Source organism: Uloborus diversus, chromosome 4 (genome assembly GCF_026930045.1).
Source record: "Uloborus diversus isolate 005 chromosome 4, Udiv.v.3.1, whole genome shotgun sequence".
Classification (NCBI taxonomy): Eukaryota; Metazoa; Arthropoda; class Arachnida; order Araneae; family Uloboridae; genus Uloborus; species Uloborus diversus.
The window spans coordinates 93,335,557-93,359,956 of NC_072734.1; the positions used below are offsets into that span (position 1 = coordinate 93,335,557).

General features: G+C 31.5%; 1 protein-coding gene across 1 annotated transcript in view; it reads right to left on the reverse strand.

Moving 5' to 3' along the window:
* Positions 1–23,698, reverse strand: part of LOC129220711 (homeobox protein DBX1-A-like) — a 131,651-nt gene extending 107,953 nt beyond the window's left edge. The window contains exon 1 of the mRNA XM_054855141.1: positions 23,284–23,698. Within this exon, the coding sequence (XP_054711116.1) occupies positions 23,284–23,698 (415 nt within the window). The remainder of the gene's footprint in view (positions 1–23,283) is intronic.
* Positions 23,699–24,400: the final 702 nt, after the last annotated feature.

Genomic DNA, 24,400 nt, shown 5'->3' on the forward strand with positions numbered 1-24,400 from the left:
CGTATATCCCGTTTAAAGTAATGTTTGCATGCAATATCGTATAGCTGGAGGTATTGGCGCCTTTCGGTTAAGCAAAATTATCCCACCTCGTATGTTGTATTGTAAGAAATTTTACATGGTGACCATTGTCGAACTTTTGCACCAGTTTTTGGCGCAAGCAGCATGACCTTGGGCTTTGGTTGATTAACTCAACCTTTTTATCTTTAAACTTTGGTGAAACAAGAAAATTCGGGCCATTCATTGTTTTTGAGGAAAAATTACACTTCTGTTTTCTTGTATCATTTTAATGCGATCATACAAGAGCTTAAACCATTTTCTCCCTTTATTATATATTCAACTACTTGTAAATAAAGTTGTTAATGCAATTATAAGATTTGTGGAAAAATAAAATACATAACAACGTTATGTATTTAAATGCAAATAGTTGCTGTTAATGTTGCTGTTTAACTTTGTTATAAAAATCTTAAATTCAAAGTTGTTAATCGTTTGAGTCTTTACTGAATATTTAAATAGTTTTTAATGAAAATAATGTAAGCATTTTTTACTACACACGAACGTTTTCAAGGAGAATAGGACAGTTATGGTAATTGTAATGTGTTATTTTTCGTGCATAATTTAAAGCATTACTTCATGCATATTTCATTCAATGGGATTATTTATGTGCAAAGTCACAGTTTAAGGTGTGTTAGTATCATTTTTCTTGTTTTCCTTGGTGATGTTTTGTCCCTGTCTGACGATTATTATTTTTTTTTTCAATTAATGTCTGATAAATGATTAAATAGTTCCACTCAATGCATGGTTAAATAATTCTTTTAATCAGTTGATTGAAGAATGTTTAAAACAACTGTCATGAAAGTATGAGTATCGCTTGTCAGTCTTACAAAAAATCTATCTAGCAGAAAATTTTAAAAAACACAGTTCTGTTAATAGTTGATTAAGGAATTGTCAAATGGTTTCCAGCGAAGATAGTGTAAGAATACTCCTTTAGTTATAAAGAAAATCTGTCAAGCGTTTTAAATCACATAGTGTATTTAATAGTTGATTAAGGAATGGTCAAATAAAGTTCAGTGAAAATTAGGAATAGTTTTTCAACTTAACATAAAAACAATCGAGCATAAATTTTTAAATCACCATAATCTTTTATCTATCACATTTCCAAATGAATTTTTCAGGGTTTTATTTATTTACTAGCTGACCCAGCATCCGGTGTTCTGCCATATAAATATTTTCTAGTGAATATTTTGGTTGTTAATTAAAAAACGATGATCACGGATACAAACAAAACAACACCAACCATTCATTTTCTCAATACATTAATATACGCACTCACAAAAAGACAACATTTTTGCATGGTTCAAAATTTGACACTCACAGCTTTGTGATACAAAACAAATCTTTACTAATAATAAAGCCGAAAGTCTCTCTGTCTGGATCTCTGTGACGCGCATAGCGTCTAGACCGTTCGGCCGATTTTCATGAAATTTGGCACAAAGTTAGTTTGCAGCATGGGGGTGGGCACCCCGAAGCGGTTTTTCGAAAATTCGATTTTGTTCTTTTTCTATTCCAATTTTAAGAACATTTTCTCGAGCGAAATTATCATAAGATGGACGAGTAAATTACCAAGTTATTATGACGTGGAACCGTAACATGGGCAAGCCAATTTGCGAGAAATCCACCATGCATTATTTGTAATTATACATTCGAACCAAAAGACCTTTAAATTTTTCTACTTCGGGCAAGCCGTGCGGGTACCACTAGTGCAGAATAAAATGTCAAAATGACGCGACGCTCCGGCAAAACGTCGGAAAACTCTCAATGATTAAAAAAAAAAATTTGTTGCCATCTTCTGTTTGTCTACAAAAAATATGTTTGTAATTTATTTAAGCAAGGCTTTTGCAATGATTTTCAACAATAGTTTTTATAATGATTTTCAACAATGGTTTTTACAATGAATTTCAACAATGTTTTTACAATGAATTTCAACAATGGTTTTTACAATGAATTTCAACAATGGTTTTTACAATGAATTTCAACAATGGTTTTTACAATGAATTTCAACGATGGTTTTTACAATGAATTTCAACAATGGTTTTTACAATGATTTTTAAAAAAACAGTGCTAGATAGGGACACCCTGATTACATAGCGGTATGTAATATACTTTACTAGCTATTCTCATACCTAACAAATACAAATAAAAAATTTAAAAAAAAAAAGAAAAACGATTGAGCGGTTTCGTAGGAGTTCAAACACTAAAAACGTGACAGGAGATTTTTATATATTAGTTTCTTTTAAATAAATTGTTACAAGTACAGTGTAGAATTTACTCATATACGTGATGTGTTTCCACGCATTACTGTTTTTATTTATTTCTTCTTCTTCGGGTACAGATCGCAGAGTAATTCTTTTCATGTATGATTATTTATAATGCATTTTATAGCCGAAATTTCACTGATTGGTTCAATAGTTTTCAGCATTTTCTATGCATGCAAAAATTTATACTGTAATGAATATAAAGCTACAGTGAGTAGAAGAGCGATCAGTTGATATCCCCCAAAATGAATGCTCTCATGAATTTGCGAGAAATTGATTAAATTTCAGGAAAAAATACTTAGACATTCTTAGATAAAAACAGCACTAATAGAGTCTTCCTTATATTTATGACAACTTTCTTCATTAGTAAGCAATTCATAATATTTTCTAACGTGCGAATTCTCAAACACAAAATTAGTACTGAACTTGCCGTTATCCGAGAGTTGTGCAGGAGCGTAAAAAATGAAATTGAATCTGCGCACTGATTAAAATAACTGTTACAAAATATTAAACTTTGTCAAATTATTTTAAAAATGGTTAAATCTTATGTTTATAAAGCACGTTCTTTCAGAAAAAAAAACTTTTAAAATTTCGGAAGCCACCCCATTGTGATTGACGTTTCAATCATCATAAAGGAAGTAAGTTAACGTATTCTATGAAAAAAATAATTTTAAAATTAAACAGCTTCCAGTAAGGACAGTTATGACCAATCCCCCCCTCCCCTCTCCAATCCCGGGGAAAACTCTGGTTTCATTAGTAATCCTGTCTTGTAATTTCGCTTGGTTTGGTCTTTTCTTTTTCGTTATTGACAACAATAAACAATTCTTTAGCTAAATAAATGGTGACAACAAATTTCCAAACGATGTATTGTAAAAATTTCCAAAACAAAAACCTGATAAAGTACAGGACCCACACACAGATACAAAAAAAGAAAACTAGGCATTGAAAATAGAAGATGGTTCATTCGTCAGTGTCAAATTTTTTCGACGTCCAGTTCTATGAATATTTACTTCAGTTTTAAATTGATTTATTTAAGATTAATATTGTCTTCTACATAACAATGAAATGTTGATATGAATATTGAGTCACAAAATTAGTCTATTTTTCAAAGTGGACAAAGGAAGTGTTTTGAATACCTAGCAAGTCGCAAAGTGCATCGATCTTTTTCATCGTGAAGTTCTTTAAATATTAACAGTTTCAAAGTATTTATTTTGTTAAAACTGCTTGGTGTTGTGCGAAATATTTCGTTAGTGGTATATAGAAATTCGTACAAATAGATACATAGAAATTTTGCTACTGATATTGAGTTTGTGCATTTATGTTTTATCTTGTTGCATGCTGTTGTAAAATTGCTTTTTTTTTAATTTTCCAAAAACAATCTATCAAACTTCCAATTTTTATTAATTTAATGACTAAAAGCTACGATAAGCAGTTGCCTCTTTTTAATTTTTTACCTTAATGCTTGATTATGAAAAGATTAATTTTTCATATTCTTATCATATCCTTAAAAATTATCTAAAGCTTAATTCATTTCCACATTTATCTTTCGACGTTTTTCCAAAACTCTATTTTTGGATTATTTTTTCGAGAGATAAGTTGTGGAGTTATATAAAATATTACACTGTAAATGACAACAAGACAGGTATTTGACGAGAGCATTAGCCTCTTCATTGCAATGAAGAGGTTGTCAATGACATCATGGTGTAATGCGTCAGGAAAAATGTCCTTGAAAATATGCTTAAAAAGTCTTTGACATTTTCCTCCTGATATTGGCAGTTAACCAGAGCAAATGGAAGTAAAATTGCTATTTTGTCACAGTTAGTAAAAAGACTAAATTGGACCCATGTCAAATGGACAACGCTGAGCTCAATATTGCTTGTCACTAGAAAAATTCAGCTTCGTTCTATACTGCACTCAATATGTTGCCAAGGCTTCTAGTTGCTCTTGTGAAATTAGTGTACTTAACAATTAATTAATGATAAAGTAATTAGTATTGCTATGTCAAACTGTACTTTGGAATGCTTTAAGAAAACATTGTTGTAAAATTGAAAGGTACGTGTACCCTTTCCTTCTATATTTCTAAGAATTTTGAGATTCGAAATTTCAAACCTCGTTTATTTTTTGAGCAGTTAATAGTACACATGCATTTTATAACGTTGTTTTCATAATTTTCTTTTGAAAAAAAAAAAAGAATTATATCACCAAATACAATAATTTTTTTATGAAAATTTTTTAGCTGAAAACACAAGAAAAAAAAATAAATAAGCAGTACTATTTTTTTTTGTAAAAATGAAAAATACTTTTCATTGAATGATGTAACATTGAATGTAACTTGAAAATGAAATACTACGCTTAAGTTAAATAAATACCGTTGTGCATAAGAAGTATAATAAGAAATAACAACGTCAAATAGCACAAATTGCAGATTACCGCAAACACGTGTTCCGGCTTTACAAGGAACGCCCTTTTCAATGCAAAAGAAATGAGCTCATGGATGAAAAGACATGTGACAAAAGGTATGTCATTTCATCTATAAGCTACGGTAGAAGCTTGTTAATTGATACTGAAATCATTTTCAGAAAATCGAGAGAACTTTTACGGTTCTGAGTCAATTTTCTCTCTCTTTCTTTTTTTTGGGGGGGGGGGGGTGTGTGAAAAAAGTGCACCAATTCAATGATTGAACCCTTCCGACCAGTGGACAAACAAATCGTTTGTCTACTGGTCCAAATCGTTTTCTTTTTGGAAAAGTAAATAAAGGAAGTTACTGTTACAAATTTATCAAATATATTTTTTTTCTGATACTTTATCAAAAATAATAATAAGAAGAAGAAGAGGAACATTACGAAACGTTACTAATCGGTCAATCTTTCTTGAGATTTTGAAATATTACCCAGGACACTTTAATATATTCTTCATCAAAACTTTCTTTATCCTGTGAAAAAGTACCTGACACATAAGAAGTACACTCACGCCACTTTCGCAAATAAATTGCCCAAATAACTCATGAACAGTGAACAAATAAATGAATGAAAAAAGGGACAACAATTTGAATCTGCTGATTAAAATCACGATATCTTCATCAGCTTCTTAAGCGGCCCTCTCAACAACGAACCTCGTAATTAAATGATAATAGAGGTATGAGCAAACAGCCCTGACACTTTGGTGTGGTGCCCTCATGAGCCCCGAAGGGCTGCCTCATTCATCAGGCCTCTGCCTGGTGACGGCTTAATTGAACGATCAGCCTGCGGTCACAGGCTTTTGCAGCGGACCCTACCAGAACGAATTAGCTTTTTTAGCACGGGGGCTGCAGTTCTGCTAGAAGGGGGATCTGCTTTCCCCCTGTTCCAGGCTTGATGTTTTAATGAGGTTGCAAAGTAAACCCCACGGAAGTTTTCAGCAGCATTCTTGATTAGTTAGAAGGAAATTGGTGTCAGTTATCGCATGATTTGCACTGTTTCGTGAATAATCAATTATTTATGTGTACTTTCGTGAGGTTATTTTTATTTTGCCAGTTTGATCGTTCGCGATTGAAAATCATCTGCTCATTCAAACAATGATCGAGGACTGAACTTCATTGTAATGAGGATCCTGTAAAATTTACGATTTTTAACTGATGGCAGCTGGGTAGGTTGTGTAGAATCGCACAATTGAATAAATGAAATTATGAAATGTGAAAGTTCATCATCATCATCCATTTCAGCATCAAAATATTTACCCTTCCCTTTCATTTTGCTGAAATAGGAGAGAACATGTTTTTGTGTTAAATATTCTTCTGGGCTAAACTTTTTCTTTCCCTGAACAGTCAAACATCTCATCGTTTTTACAACATTATGAGTTGTTCATTTATTTCCTTTTTTTCTTCCTTTGTTGAAGCAATCAAGAAGAAATTGCTTTTGATTTTGGTTTAGCGGCGTTCCTTTTTTTTTTTTTTTTTTGCTTTAGTACCCACCCATATTGTGAAATCTTACTTGAAAACACTCCATAGCTACTCGATGCAGTAGCACTTTCAGAAGAGTTGATAATTGGATAGCTTTTTTTATTTGTAATAGTCTCCATTCTCTTTTTGCAAATATATTTTTAGCTTTATCCATTCCTGAGAGAAATTTAGGAATTTTGTAATAACCTCTTGCTATATGAATTGATAATTCATCAGTAGTTTCAAATGTGCAAGTAAAATTGTCAGCAGGACAAAAATGTAAACTCGTTCTTTATAAGTAAATGCGTCATAGACATGTTTTGCTGATGCAACATCATAACTTTCAAGATAATAACATTGAAAATGTTGACTAAATCACTTTGCACTAAAATAAACAACATTTAAATGTTATTAATGTCTTATGTTAACTTAAATGAATGTCAAAAATATCATATATGTGTCACAGAAGAATGAAATATCAGTTTATATTACAAACTATATTAGTAACATACCAGTAATTCAGGCAAATAGCATGAAGAAGCCAAAAGCCATGATAACAAAAATAGGCCAAGTTATTAATTTTTTTAAAAAATTTAAAGCATTTCGCCACAATGGAATTTACTGTTTTGGTACGATCAATAATAGGGCACAACTGGGTATCAAAATTGCTCAATATGTTGTTTGCGCAAGTAGTTACGACAGTTTAAATATCAGTAAAATGTGACATTTTCCCTATTTCGGCCTAATGTAACTAAAAGCACATTAAACTTGCCTTAGTTAATTGTGCATTTTTTATAGTGCATATACTTACCTTTCAAGCGACAGTACTTTTGCCGTGGCAACTGAAAGGTGCAATCTGTTTTTAGACCTCAAAAATGCTAAAAAAAAAAAACCCGTCAAAAATGCCACTTTTTTGTGATTTTCATTAAACTTGCGGCAACAACTTGCCACAAATTTAGCATTCATTTTCTAAAGTTTGAACCTTCTATTCTTCATACATAAAAAGATTTTGAAGGTAAATTGCTCTCAGCAACAATTGTGGCTCATAGCAATTTCCATGTCTTAAAAATCCGCTCAATATTTGCTTCCGCGCGTTGACAATTAGGGACCCATAAAAACTGAACAACTCAACTTCAGAACAAAAAATTCTGGATTTGGGCTTTCAACAACATAAGTAATAATTGGTAATTTTTTGGAGAAAATCTAAGATGATAAAATAAAGATCCCAATTAAGAGGTTTTCGCATACGCAAACTTGAAAGTGGTAAAGTTATTCAATTTTCCGTTCTTTAATGTAAAATAGTATGTTGAAGTATGAAGTATAAAGTGAAAAGGGGGGCGCTTGAATCTAGTTCGAGCACTGAGACCTCAGGTCTATTGTACTATCCAAAATAATATGTTACATTAAAGAAGGAGCATTTGAACAGATTATTACGGGACACGGAATCATTTACCATATAACTGTTAAAATTTTGAAAAGGAGAATAATAAGGGAAAAAAGCAACTCTTACACAATTTAATATTTTCGGTGGCAAAGAGCTTTACAAATGTATAATATGTGATTTCTAATATTGCATTTTGGCTGTCAAGTTAAAAATTATTGCATTCTAAAGTCAAACTCTTCAACTTATTTTGCTTACTTCACTATATCTGGAGGGAAAAAAGATATTGTTGAATTATTTAACAACTCATTGGCCAGAAACGAGTGTTAGATTTACTGCATATCATCAAGTAATATAGTTGAATTTTTACTGTCAAGCTCATTGAAGCCAAAAAACATCTGCTTAGAGACTTCTGGTTAAACGTAATACTTCGATTTTAGAGATAAGCTGTTGGACCGTTACACGTGTCTATCTCAAAACTTGGGAATGGTTTTCTAATTTAGATTTTTATCTTCATGAGTTACTGAATTATTACAATTACAGATGAATTCTTCCGTGTCTCAATTTAACCAAGTACAACTAATTTAGATTTTCATCTTGATAAGTTGCTGAATTATCACAAATGACAGATAGATTCTTCCGTCTCTCTTTTTACCCAAGTATAATTAATTTCAAGTACAGTGAATTTAGATTTTCATCTTCATAAAATGCTGAGTTATCACAAATTACAGATGGATTTTTCCTTATTTCATTTTACACAAATACAATTAACTTCAACTACAATTAATTTAGATTTTCATCTTCATAAATTTCTGAATTATCACAAATTACAGATGGATTCTTCCGTGTCGCATATCACCCACGTACAATTAATTTCAAGTACAACTAAGTTAGATTTTCATATTATGCCCAAAACAATTAATTTCAGTGAAATTATCGATTCCATTAGATGGACAGTGATGTGGATAGTATGCATAAAAAGTGTTACAATGTATCCATAAAAGTGAAACTTAAAAAAATATCATTTTTTGCCAGTTAGCATTACATTGTTCAGTAAATTGTATGTTGCAGGCAGTGTTTAGAGTAAAAGAGTAAATTGTAACTTTAATCATTAAAATACAAAATGCATTTTTGTTTGCCTGATTGAAAGCAGAGACTATTTATTTCAATGGTATATTACGACATCAAACCAAAAGGTTTTCTAATCATCAATATTCATTCTTATCAGATATCTTGTCTAAGATCTGGTAAAACTACTTTTGCAGTGTGAATACTAACATCATTGAAAGAATATTCAAAATGACACAAATTACTAGTTTGATTGATGGTGTTCGGTGAACATTAACATGCTGCACGCAGGTGCAGTAAATATAAAGTCTTTCATTTTTAGAGAAATAATATTTTTTTTTTCAATCATGATTTATATCCATTAATAAATTAATACTGTGATTATCAAATTAGATAATTTCTTCCCGAAAAGCGTAGTGGGTGAACTAGAGAAGGCAATACAAAAATATGAACAATTACATTTGTGCTAGAAAGTAATAGCAAGAAAAACAACGTTATTTGTGCACAAATTTGCAACAAATTTTAGACACGTTTTTCGGAGTTTCAAAAAACTCCGGGAAATTATAATTAACTTATTAACGAAATCGACTTTGAGGAATTGTCTGTTGCAAAATTGAAAGCGAGTTATCTTAAAAGAACTAGATATTATAAAAAAACGGAATTTATCAACAAAAAAAAAAAAAAAAAAAAATAAATAAATAAATAAAAAAATAAATAAATAAATAAAATTAAAAAAAATAAATAAATAAATATATATATATATATATACAATGTACACACACACAAAAAGGACGTGAAATGCATCTAATTCTGAAAGATTATGGGGGAAAATGATAACTAATAAAGTTATAAAAAAGGTTTTTTTTAACATAAAAAAGAAAAATTATTACTTAAAAAATTATTTTAATGCAATCAAATAAATAACCTAAAATTTACTAAACCACTATGCAAACTAAATATGTTCGCTCAATTTGTGTTTTCAAATCCATAAAGAGCAGCAAAAGAGCTGTGAATTTCAGCTGATCTTTTTTCTTCGTGATATTGATAGAGATTGCCTACTAGTCCTAGAAACAGCTGTTTGATGCTACTAATATTCGATTTACTTTTGTCTTTGAAATTAGTCTACTTAGTCTTTGAAATTCTGCGAATCATACGCAGTGGCATTCTAAATTGGGGAAACATACTAATTGCAGTTCCGAAATACGTCGACATCAAGGATTCTAATATTGTTAAAATTAATCTTTTCCTTATAATATAGAAAATAAATTGATTGCCTGTATTCCCCACAAAAAAGGGAATCCCATCCATTAACCCAGTTAAATATTAATATTTCTTGAGCAATCAGACATTCCATTCCTTTAATGACAACACCAGCAGCAATATACCATCCAATCAAATTGCAGCCTCGATTTAATCAGTCCAATAACCCGTCCGCAACCTCATATACACGAGCCAATGGATAACTTAATAAGAGATTAAACCTTGTAATTCGTAATAACCCGCGATATTATAAGTTGATGATAGAATAAAAAGTTACCTTTAAGGACATTACCCTACCACTTCCTCCTGGGGTAAGTTTTCAATAATCCATTTATTAGCTTCGCCCTTCAAGAGAAAAGGGTATTTTATTATTTATTTAATTTTTTTTTACTCTTCCTTCCGTTGGCAACGTAACGAGATCCGACCTGATTATTACGGCTCACTAATGGCCTCCCAAACTGAAAATACTTGGATATTATTACCTTGAATAAAACATAATCTTAGCGGGTGGGAGGCACTCGATGTGAGGGTGGGCAGAGAAAACGGTAATCGCTTCTTCCTATAAGGCCTTAATAAATAACAAATTGGCACCTCAGGTGTATTGAGTTTGACTAGTGTTTGTTTGCACCGGATGGCCGCAAATTGCTTGCGTGTGATTAATACCGGGGAAAAAAGGGTTCATAAATTCCATAAAAATATGCATTAGCTATTTTTAAACTCAATACTTTTAACGAGTAAATTACAAGATTCCGTCATTCTGCTTTTTAAAAGTTTATGATTAGGTGTTTCAGAGCAATTTGTCGCGCTGAGCGGTATCAATAAAAGTTGGGAAAAAGTCAGGAAAGAAATTCGTCAGTAATTTATTCATTATTCTGTATTATAATTGAATATTAATTGCGTGTTCTTTTCTGGAATTTTGCAGGATTTTTAAAATTAGATAAATGAAAATTCTCATGTTTAAAAGTGTACTTGTAGTAGTTGTTAAGGTTATCATTTAATCTAAAATACACTTGTTTCTTAAAGAAGTGCGATTTAAATTACTTATTACGCTGAGTGCAAAAGTAAACTTTTTTTAGAAACAAATTTTAAAATACAACCTTTGCTTATGCTTAATGCTTGAAAACTCTTTAAATCAAACATATACAGAAATAATTTTTGCAGCATTTGTTTATTGCCTTCAATTCAATTTATCAATATGAAATTTTAAAGCCCTTTCTTACACGTTTGATTTTTTTCTTACTGATGTATTCTTTAAGCAATCTTTAGCATCAAAAGCTGATTTTTTCTTACTGATGTATTCTTTAAGCATCAAAAGCATGAGGTGTGAAAGGGAAAAATTTTATCTGCAGCTTTATCACAAATAAAAAAAATACCCAATGCTAAAAATGATTGCGGAAAAAGTGTAGGCAATATGGTATCAAATGAGCAGATCTCATCGACAGCATCTCATAATGTGTGTCGTCAAGTATTGTGCGCAAATGCTCGAATAAAAAAATATCTTTGAAAATAAAATGTACTACCAATAAGCACCAATGAGTTCTTATAAATGCAAATGTTTGAAAAAAAAAAAAAAAACCTTGAGCAAAATCGGTCCAAAGCATGAGTAAATATTTTCTGTCAAATGAATAAAAAACATTCAATGCGTACCAGTAAATGAGAAAATAGCACCCGAATATACTAATAAGTAATATCCTTCTCAAACAGAATCTCTTAAGAAAACAAATTACTATTCATTAAATAGAATCAAATGTTGGGCATCAGTGTCAAAACTGAAAACCTGCAATGTAAAAATGAAGTTACAAGAAATCCTGAAAACTATTACAGTTCTAAAAACTAAATAATATGTCATTCATGACGTCACAATTTTTTTGACATTTTTCCGACCTTTTTCAAAATTTAGTTCCTCTTACGAAGTTTTTTAAAATTACTGTGGGCAGGACAACGTGGTCATGGTTAGCTTTCACAACCCTTGGCCCCACAGCGGTTCCAAGAGTATCAGTAAAATGTAAAACAAATCACCAAACCAATAAACTAACCGTCAAAGACCTTGAAAAATTCTATAAGAATTTAAAATAAACCACCTAACAAATAAATGCCATTAAATAGCATTAAAAGCTCCATTAAAATGTAAAATAATCCGCTAACGAAACTAAACTGCACTAAAAGCTCGGTTATTTATCGTCATTCTCGCCAAACAACCATGTTACCGTGCTCTTATTGAGATTGAGGATAAATAGTGTTAGAACTTGTAATTGAGTTATTACACATTAATTCAACTTTTAATGCTATATAATGCTTTATTTTAGTTATTTGTCAGATTATTTTAAATTTTAATAAAATTTAGCAGTTTTAAAAAGCTTGATTTATTTATTTGGCTGAATTTTTAGTCTAACGTAACTTTTGAAGTTGCTCTATTGGCGCCAAGGTTTTTAAAATTCGCCCCGATCACGTTGCCGTAACTTTGTTTCGTCAGACAATCATGTAAACTTAACCATATCGTCACAAAATCAAACTTTGATACAGTAGAGCCACTCATAATAAGGCCTTATATCGTGACTTTCCGATACACAAGATGAGACACGAGACACTAGTGCAGATATTCTGTGCGAGTTTAGTTCAATACATTTTAACAGCAGAACACGTTCGTCACGTTAAGCTTATAATTTCAGATCAATTTCAGCCCTGAGGTATTTATTGCTATTTTTAATGAGCAGCGTGCTGCATTTGCATCTTGATTCCATTGTTTATTAAAAAAAATGACTTAAACTTTAAAATTGTTCGTGGAAGTTTCATTTGTGCTAAGTTGCTGTATATACTCTTAATGTAGCAAGTTTCATCTTCATCAAATGCATCGCTCTTCCCGTAACACTAATGCAGGAAATAACCAAGTTTGTTTGAAAGTTAGAAGCTACAATAGCCAAGAGAAACATCTTTTATTCATAACTCGAATTTTAGCCGGCATTTGTCTAAACATTTTGATTTTGGGCTTTACGTCGTATGTCAGTGGAGAATGGCTTTTCGCGAATCACAAACTAGAATATTTCATTCACATTTCCAAACCCCCCGAAGTGCTGACTTTTATAGTCATTTGTTCAGGGGGGATAACCTTCCTAGTAGGAATTATGGGCATATGGGCAGCTATACACCTCTGCCATGAACTTTTATTCCTGTTTACGTGCGTTATTTTCATCACGTCGGTCATTGAAATCTGCTGTGGAGCGATATATTTAACTTTTTCTGGAAATACGAAGGTACTGATACAAGACGAAATTCTAACTGAGTTTAAGAACCATTCTAGAAGTCATGGAATGCACTCCTCGTTTCATGAATTCATCGAACTTCAGTCGAAGGGGAATTGCTGTGGTATTCTTGAGCCTTATGATTGGGTGAATTCTGCTTGGTGGGAATCTATGAGAGAGAATGGATCGGATCTTGTTCTACCTCCCAGTTGTTGCAGTTTGCCAGAGCCTGTACCAAGTGATTGCACATCAGGTGATTCTCCTTATAAAACAGTGAGAAATAATTCGACGATTCACCGAGAAGGATGCCTGGATATTCTACAGATTAAAAGAGATTTTATGCTTTTCACTGGAGGATATTTGATTTTAATTGCAGGAGCAGTTAAAATGGTTTCACTTTTTATCCTTCACTACGTAATAAATCTACTATTAAGGAAAACAGAGGAGATGGAAGTCAAAAAACAACAAGAGCTGCACCGACAAAAATGCTCCACATTTTTGTATGATAAAGGAGATTTGAACATTGAGCTACAGAGTAGGAATAATTATAAAAGACAAGAAAGGAAAAAGAAAGAGGTATAAATAAGTCGGTGGTAGTTATCATGACGTGGAACGCTTGGCCTATTTTCAAAATTTTTCGCCAAATTAATCAAAACAAAACACTTATTTGATTATTAAACGTGGCCAAAAATAATGACCTGTAAGTCAAAATAAATGTTTTTAAATTTAAGGCGAAATGAGTCATTAAAAAAGGAATGTTCTCTTAAAATGAAAAATAATCTGTCAAATAAATAAGTTAAGTCACAAAAAAGTGAAATCATTTAATCTCGTTAATGGAACAACGAGTGTTCCATAAAAATGTAAAGTTTAAGCATAAGAAACAACAACAGTTTAAGCAATGTGAATTCTCTCCCCCTCCCCCCCCCATTCAAAATTCCACGTTATGATAATTCCCCCGTAAGTCGGTTTCAACTTTCATTTGTAGATACATTCACGGGTATATGAGGCAGTGAGAAGCAAAGGGATGTAAGTGGGCTTTTTTAATAAAGTTCTGAGTAAAACAAGTCTTAAGTTCAGATTCTTTAAGGCTTTACTTGATTTTTTTTTCTGAACTATGCTGTATAGCTGCCCTTACCAGAGCCCCAAAACAGAGGAGAGGTTCTTATACTGCTTGCACTGGTTACCTTCATTTTTTTAAATTTTTAATCATGACACTTTCATTCCTTTTCATCTCACTGCCTCATTTGATGATCTTAATCATGAGCCAGTGGCAAATCCAGGGGGGGGGGCGGTAATGAGGCTGCAACCGGCCTAAGACCAAAACTAATTTTTTTTTAAAGCTCTTTTTTAAAATGTCTATCAAATCAATTCTTTAAAATTGTCTTCCTTTCTAGCGTTTACGATTTCTTAGCTTTTCTTTCTTCCATTTCGTTTACACCACCTGCAACTGATGCTATGCGAATTTTTTTTTTTTTTTCATTCTTAACAAAAATTGAAAATTTTGCCTTTAAATTGCTTAGCACTGGTGTCTAAAATGCATGATTTTTTTTATACATACACTGACATTTAAATTTTAAAATTTTACGTTTTAATACTAAATTTTAGATGATTTCAAGTGTGTCTCAGAAAACTTCATTAGCCACTAACACTCTTAGATAAACAGAAGATGAAAATATAGTTTTTCAAAAAACGCGTTAGTTTACATCAATGAATTTAGGATATGTCAAGGAGATATAAAATTTTAATGACCTCAGTCACCCCCAGAACAAAATCCTGGATTCGCCACTGTCATGAGCCATGGGCGTTTCAAATTTTTCAGTTAATTTGACGTAAACAAGAACTAGAAGTTCCATTCTACACTCTTCCGGCACGACGATAACTTTTCTACTCTTCATTTTACTCAAAAAAAAAAAAAAAAAAAAAAAAGGCAACATACAACAGTTTATTGTATGAAAAGAATTAACTAAAATTTTATCGCAAAATATTACAGATTACTGAAATGTTTTTCGAGGTTTCAAAGAACCTCTTTTTCAATGCAAAATAGTGAGTTTTTGGATGATGAAAACTTTACATCTAAAAGCTCAGTATTTTGCATTGAAAAAGAGGTTCTTTGAAACCTCGAAACACTTGTATGCAGTAATCTAAAAATTTTGTGCAATAAAACTTTGGCCTGTTCCTTTTAATTCTCTGCACAAAGGTATTTATTTAGTTCATTGCATCATTCAATGCTTCTGAAGTTACGATTTGGAAGCTATTTTCGAAGGTTTTCAAAGTGCTTTTCTAGTGAAGGTCTTATTTTACTACACTTCTTTCACCGACGGGCACTTTTTTTTTCATGTCAACTCCGAAAAAACCTGACACAAAACCTTTTAAGTTCGTTGAATTAAAAAAAAAAAAAAAAAAAACATTAACCAAAGTGTTTTTACTGTCGTGTGTTGAATGCTACAGTTTTTAACAATGTTGCATTCTTTTAAAAATCCACTGATGCTCGGTCTTCTCTAGATGTTTTAATGCAACAGGCTTATAAGCGTTAAAAAATATCTTCAAAAAGCAATTGCTTAAAGACTTGCATTTTCTTTTACGAAAAATGATAGAGTTAAATGCATTTGAATGGAATGATTACAGTCGTTCAATGTGTCGAAAGGATTAAAAAAAAAAAAGAAATCTGCTTTTAATTTATCTTGGCTTGTATCTGAAAGCAGTATTTTTAGTTACCAGATACCCTGAGAGAATTGGAAGAGCCAGATAAATCGCCTTATTTCAAAAAAAAAAAAAAAAAAAAAAAATTTAAATGTAACTCTTTCAAAAAAAAAAAAAAGAATCAATAAGTAAAAGAATAATCTGTAACCCGAATAAGATGGTTCAATAAAATAAAATAAAAACGGTTATAAGTAGATCCTGATTCATATATGTAAACTAAACCTGAGAAATAAACTTTTAAAGTTATGATAATGAATGATGTCTGTGCTAATCATTCTTCAAATATTCACAAAAAAGTTTTTTCAAACCATCATAGTAGTTAAAAAATATCTGAGCGTAATCTATACAAGTTCACTAAAGAGAAAATGGACAAGGAAGAAACAGTGCAATAAAACAAAATCAGTATTATCAGTAGATTTAAAATGTTTAGCATGAAAACTTCAAAATCAAGTTGAAAACCGTCAAAGCACTTTAAACAGTAAAATGTAAACAGTAACAGTGACTTGAAAAACAGAACTTCTAACTTGGACTTGCTTATGTAGATACCATCATATGCAGGGCCCGATTAACCTCTGAAATTAGGGGAAGTTCGGCCGTATTTTGCCCCCCCCCCCCTTTTTGTTTGGGGAAATTTTTCTAAACATTGCATGCACATAGATGCAACACTGACTAATGCGAAGTGGCCCAGCAGAATTCAGAGTTAAGTTGATTCTATCTCACCGACCAACAGAAATTTTGTTTATTACATACATGTTGCACTTGAATTCTCACCAAATTTGGGTAGTAACATTTTGAATCATATTTGACACTTCACAAAGGAAATCCAATATCATAAAAGTACATTATAACAGAGTTATCAAATCCCACATTTTTTCAAATGTGTCCTCACTTTCAATAATTTAATTCTTTCAAACATTTTGTTTAGCAAGTTCAAATGTTTGCAATCTCTTTAAAAAAAGTTTAAGCAGTTAAAAGCAGAAAGTGGAATTACTAAGCACAGTTTTGCAGCCATATTCGGGTCCCATAAAAATTCTGAGGGGAAGCTCAAGCTTCCCGAGCCTTTTGGGTAATCAGGCCCTGATCATATGCTGTGTGTGCTTCCATTTTTACGATTTAATTTACTGCTGAATTCGACACTCTCTAAGTTACAATAAAAGTGCTACACTAAATTTTACTGTAAATCGAAAATAATATAAACTGTGTATAAAGCGTGTAACGTGTATATAATTAAATAAAATTATGCCGAGTGTAGATTGTTACTTCAGTAACAACGTCGTCTTGGAAGGATTAACTCGCGCAATTTTTTCCTTTACATCGAATTCAATGTATTTAATAAACTATATTTAAAATACCTCAGTAAATTTAAAAATTAACTTCTTTTAACAAGCTCTACTAAACAAGGCTGTCATAATCGAAATCTGTTTAAATAGGAAAACAAAACCCATTCAGTTCGATCAGAATTATGCTATGGTATACTTGCGTATCTAAAAATAGATTCCTCAGATTTTTTTTTTCTGTCCCATAGTCAGAGTTTAATAAAAAAAAATAGTTATAACAAAGATGGTTTTAAGGAAATAAGTACATATACTGAAATTATTGGAGAAACAAAAATTATTATAGTGCTTAGTTTCGTCAATTGCTCAAAGTTTTGCACCTTATCTTTCAAACCTCCACAAGGAGCGGTCCATGAGAAAAGAAAGATCTAAAAACTTTTTCAAGAACAGAAAGGGCCACAATCTCTCTCTCTCTCTCTCTCTTTCGACAATGACCAATGCCACCGTAAGAATAAATACGTACTAGGAAACGAAAACTAAAAATGAATAAAAATAATTATTGGTTGCTTTCATATGCAAATATATTATCCAACTTCCTTACTTTAATGGTTAAGTTTTTGAACTTTTGACGTGGTAGATGGTCATTAGGAGGAATAATTAAATGCAAAACATTTTTATTACACAAACTAAACACCCTCTCACAAAGCGTCCAATGAAATTACGGATCATTCCATAGTGACTAACGTAACATTCGCAGCTGATTTTCAAACTCTTTTTACTGACATCGGGAGTAAAAATAAATGTGTTTTGGTTTAATATGCAGATTTAAAATGTACAAGGTGACTATTTTTCATTTCTACTAAGAATTTGAAGCAAAATAAGCGCTGGCAGGTGTTTTTTCATCAAAAAAAGCATCGTGACTAACGTAACATTTTTGCAACCCTAAGAAACAATGCTTATGTTACGAGACCAATTTTTCTGAAAGTTACGCAGACATTTAAAATTGACCGATATATTTGTAAGAGGCAAACAATCTATTTTTAAAATCGTAATACAGATTTGTTACAGATGAATCTTTTTTTGGCACTAAATGGTACTTTTCCGAAAAACTTTGTGTGACTAACGTAACCATCGAATAACAAGCAATGAATACATATAAAAAAACTTTTTATACTTAATTTCTTGCTCTTATATTACTTTTACACTTTTTAGAAACCTTCTTTGTGTTGTATTATGGTTCTTTCGTTACTTTTTTTCTATATTAGTGTAAGAAATTGAATGGAAGGATTCAGTTCAATTAACTCAATTTGAATGTGCGAAAAAAATAAACAAATTAAAAAAACTGCTTTTACAAACTGAATAACATCATTCTTGGGCTAATTAAATCCTAAATATCTCTTTTTTTTTTTAAATTAACTTTTTGCAAGTTAGTAGTTTCACTGAATTCTAGTATTCTACTGATATACTAGTTATCGTTATAAGAAACTTCGTAGTACTTTTCAATGATATATTATTTTTTAAGGTTTACTGATTCATCGAACGAATAGTGTTGTGCATCCTTTTGAATTAAAATGTAATATTGAAAAAAAAAAAAAAAAACATTCGAACGTTTTTGCAGAATGCATTTTAATTCCAGATATCACCGCAAATGTTTGAATCTCTAAATGATCATTCTTGCATTTTCTGAAATATATGGCAGCAGCGCTTATTGTCACTGTATCATGTAACATCTCCAAATGTTTTCCAACGAGCAGCCCTTACTTCATTTTAATAATAGGTGGGGATGTATTTTCTAAAAAATAGAGACGTTCTCCTTTGTTAAGACTGTATTTCTATTATCTTAATTCTTAAGCTTAGATTCTTGTGTTGAATGCACATTCAGCTGAGTACTCATTTTGCTTTACTCACCTTTTTTTCTTTTTAAATAATTCTTTAAATTGGAAATATCTTTACAAAGACCTTTAAAAAGGTATTTTTCTAAGTAAACAGAAGGTCTACAATGTAATATTACTGGTATTTTTCACCCTTTATATTTTTAATCAATATAGAATGCCAACATATTCAAAATTGTTCATGAAAATTTACATTAAATTAAATAAGTTTTAAATATTAGCAGTCATTTTAAAAATGTTACGTTACTCACACTAATTATTTTATATCTACTGATACTAAAATAAATATTTTCACTTTTTAAGTAGATATGACACAGATGTAAGAAAATAAAAAGTGCTGCTTGGTTCAATCATCTGGTTTAGTTTTTAAGCAGAAAATAGCACATTTTTGTGACTAACGTAACGTAAATATTTTCAGTGAAATAACCAAACTAATTAAAAGACTTATCTTATAATGTATGCAAAAAGAACAGTCAATTTTATTGGGCCAACATCTATTCATTTAGAATAAACATAGTTCTTTTAAAAATATGCAAAATTTTTACATTACACAAGAAAACGTAGACGCATGTTTTTTGCACATGCTAAGCGTTTTCTACAACCTCGCACGTTTAGAGCCAGAAAAAAAAAAACCACCGAATGAAATTTTTGCAAACTGTTATTGGATTTATGTAATAGAAAGTATGCTGAATGAAATGATGGGTCACAATTAAGGCTTTGTGGAAAAAAAATTCTGAGGTTGAGGTTGACATTTCTATGGAATGACCCTTACTTAGCTGTTTCTCACCAATCTTACAAATGAAAACATTTGTTGACAAGTAACTGAACCCTTTAAAAGTTTTAGAAAAGAATTAAACATGTAGCTTTGTTAAATCAGCAGAGTTATTTTTGAAGCATACAACTTCAAGTTTTCTTTAGCACATTTAGTTTGCCATCACTTGTTATAATCTAAACACCTTCCGAAATTACTTTATGAGAAAAGATTGTGGAAATATACGGAGAGTTTGAAGATTGGAAACTTACTATGTTAAATGCTTTATGTATAATTAATAGCTTAATGTTTTGCTTTAAAAATAAACTTTGCTCATATTGTAAAATAATATATCTATATATGCAAATGTATTTGACTGATGTAGTAACACAAAATTAGTACTAACTGTATTATTAATATGATGTAGTAGTATGAAATTGGTATTACTAGATTAGTAAAATAATATTGAAGTACGAAATTTTCGTAAAATGACATAGTAGTACAAAATTACTATATCATTTTGCTAAATATTTTTAACTTTTAAAGGATAATAATGCAACGGTAAAACGTACAAAAGATTTCAGGCGCTACAATTTTTTCGTAGTTTTTTTTCTTTTCCTATTTACGTTTAATAAATTGTAAATTGTTTCTTTTATGTACAAATATTACACATTTTTGTTCCCATTTATCCTGAGTTCATGCCTACAGTTTTTCGGTTTTGTGCATTCGGTTCTCTCTGCAATTCTATTCTGTACCAAGAATATATCGTCACAGTTATAAATTTAATTCCAGGCAATTCCATGGTATCAGACGTAGGATTTGTTGCCAAAAATACCATGCAAAGGCCTCAAATATGTTAAATTCAGTTTCATTCCATGAAATTTATGAAGAACATGGACCCGACAACAATTCAAAAATTAATTTAATATAGTTAATTTTTGAAGATTTCCTAAAATGGTCCTTTCATGCCTCAATATTTATTCAGTTCAATAGAAATAAAATCTATACTGACAGGTTTGAAAGCTTTTTTATGTTTAGTGTTCGATTTTTTTTAAAACCACTATATAGATTAGTGGGATACGTTAATTGTTTATTCTTTTTTAATATTATTTTTTCAGTTCAGAAGAAAAACTCATCAGCACTAAATAATTGTAATCATGGAAATAAGAGTAAATGGAATAGTGAATTAACACAATCAAGTGAATAAATAGATTGCAAAAAATATTTCAAAAAATGTTTTTCTGATGAATTGGCAGTGGTGACTTCCTTTACAATTCCAAAAAAGAAACGACGAGCAAATTTGGTGTTTGTCTTGAGTTAAATTTGTTCATTTACTGAATTGTCGAGTGAAGCAGAGCTATAAAAGGTCTTTTAGCTTTAAAAATAATTACGCATACCAAAGAAAAATTTTTACATGTTCCAAATGCGAGTTTTTAACAATTATGAATTTCTGAGAGTTTCAAACAATATTTTGATTTTCTTTTTAGATACATAGAAAAATTCCCAAGACTTTTCTGATGTAGCGAGGTTTTTTTTAAATATTTTGTTTACTTGAATATAAATGACGAAATCGCTAAACGATTTGAAATTTCGTGGTTTCAGTAGTTTTTCTTAAGTGTACTTATTCGATTCACTTTCGATGAAAGCTGTCTTGAAAGGAGGAATTTTAAAATAACGTAAGTATTTAAAACATACCTATTTCCTTTTTTCTCGCTTCTAATGTCAAATTTTCATTCAAGCAAGAAAAGAAAAAAACATATCTTTTATTATCTGAACAAAGAAAAATAAAAGTTTTCAAAATAACTCCATTGAAAAATATTTTAATGCTACTCACGAATCAGTTGGTACTATTCTTTTACTGAATTTTAGCTTTGATGAAAATGACTTCAAGACGGATTAAGTGCCTAAAAATTATCTGAAAAATAGTAGTTTTATGATGGATAAGGTAAAAATTTAAAACATAAATATTATTTTAATCCCTGTTTGAGAAATCAGATTTTTATGTAATCATGGAAGCAAAGAATGACTCGCTTTTAAACTGAATAAAATTACAACTAAAGTAATAATTTGATATAGGTCTACAGAGTTGGAATAGGTTTGTTGAAAAAAAAATTTGAAAACGGTTGAGGAAAATTTGGAATATGTTTAGTGAGGGACTTTAGGGCATATTCCTAAGGGTCCTAACTAAACAACTACTATGCTTTTATTTTTATGAGGTTGTAAATTTTTATTTAAAACTTCAAACTATGTCGTAAATGTCTTAAACATAATTAATAAATTGTTTTGAATTTTCTGATTTGTTCCAACACTAACTTGGAAAATTGTGAACAGTTAGCTTATTAAAAAACTTACTTCTAATCTTCTATGAAAATTAGCAATTATTTCAAGTGAATTCATAAAGTCATAACCAAGGGCGCCCATACGCAAAATTTTAAGGGGGGGGGGTGGCTCAAAAATTTTACCCATGGTTTAGCAGAATATTTTCCCTAAGGAAACCGATTTCAGTACAGATTAGAGATATTAAAATTTGACATTTTTAATAACTTATTCCTTAATGGCTGGAAAAGAAATTTTTATACATTTTTTTGAAAGAAAAGAGCATTAAAAGCAAGGAAGTTCTCATTTTTAAGAGGGACTTGAGCCCCCCCCCCCTTGCCCCCTATATGGGCGCCCTTAGCCATAACTAGTTGAACTGACGTAATTTTTAATAGGTGGTACAGTAGAACTAAATTTGTAAAAGATGTTTGTGAAAAACGGGAAGAAAACTAAGGCCTATTCGCTCAAAATTTGAAGTCTTAACTAATGATGATTAAATAAACTTCATAAGATTCTACAATTTTTTAGCTGAAGACGATTCCCATCCTACTAAATTAATTTGAAGATAAATTCATTCAATTACCAAAATAATTTCCAATTAAGTGTAAAAACTATTGATATTTGCATCAACTCAACAAATGTGCATGAGAGACACTGACAGCCCGGTTATGACATCCAGAGACTGCATTTTCGTCCTCGTTACGGACTCATCAGTGGAAAAAGACAATAACCGACCTGGAGGCAGATGTGTTCTCATTAGAGCGGAAATTACCAACAAACTCTGTAATTCTACCTCAGCCGTGGTTTAAGGACTGCTTATTAAATAAAATAAGAAATAACAATGTAAATTACAGATTACTGCATACACTTGTTTTGGGGTTACTGAAACCCCTTTTCAACGCATAATAAGTGAGCTTAATGAAAAGATATCCGACAAAAGCCTGTAACTCCGAAACAAGTGTATCAGCAATCTGCAATTTTGTGCATTTAAACGTTGTTATTTCAAATTTTATTTTTCAAGCACAAAGGTGTGTATTCAAATTTGTACTGCTTATTTTCTCAAACCTCAAAGATAAATCCCCTTTACGAGATTATTTCCATTTAACTTTTATTTAATTAGTTGTTAATTTGAACATGTTTACTTGCAAATAAACCAAAATGCCGAGAGACTTACCCGACACTGCCAAGACGCTTTTCGCTGCCAGTTTCTCTTTAGCATCTGCTGCAAGGATAGCACTGACCCCGAACTTCAGGTACGGCGTTCCCGGGCTCGAGCCCCCTTGCACCCCGGCACCATTCTGACACCGACTTGCCGAGGTCTTGCCGACTGACAGAACAGGCATGGGCGAGCAGCCGGAACACGTGGTGCAGGCCGTGCATGACTGTTCGGGGCACGCGGACACTGGAACGGGCCGGGCCAGATACGGTCCGCCGGCCCCGCCTGCCCTCAGTAAATTGTCCACCAGGAAGGCTGAACTGCTGACCGGCGGGCTGGATGCCGGGCTCAGCGGGCTGGAGACGAGTCCTCCTGTGGGCATGCGGAGAAGAGGGGAGTAAACTGACGTCTGGGCCAGCAGATTGGGATACATAATAGGTTCACAGTTTGTAATTGGAGTGTACTGAGTTTATCATAAAAGTCATGTTTGGAGGTTGAGAACTTGGTGGCATATTTACTCTCTTTGCAATCCAGGTTCGACAAATGTCATCTGTTCAAACACAATCTTCAAGCATGTTGATTTGAAAGTGTGTAAGAAATCAAGCAATGGCACAAACGGACACCATTACCAGTTACTTGAGAAATACGGTTCGTAAGTCTCTTCCCATTCAGCAATACCAAGATATGAAAACTTAAAGTATTATATTTGTAAATTTTTTAGTGCCTTTCAATAAATCCTGTACTATGTTTGAAGATTAGCAACTGTCAATAGTCAGTATCACTCTTCTAAATTAAATATTCAACTGAACTTCAGAACTCTTTTATATTTCACACCTTTAATCAAGTAGTCGTTACCAATCACGATGAATCATGCAAGATTCATTTACCTTAACTTCAACTAATTCGTAAAAATCTTCATCAACATCGAAGTACCTTGTTTAATTTTCTCACCGAACCACATTTGTTTTTACAAATTTCAGATGAACTAGAAATCAACTTTTGGGCTTGCATGTTGTCCTACAACAACTGATTGTTCAATTAAAAGTTTTCTGCTTCCGAATGAGTCATGTCTTTCATTGTTTTCTTTTATCAACCCTGGAATTATTTCCTTTTGAAAATAAAATTTTCTTCTTTG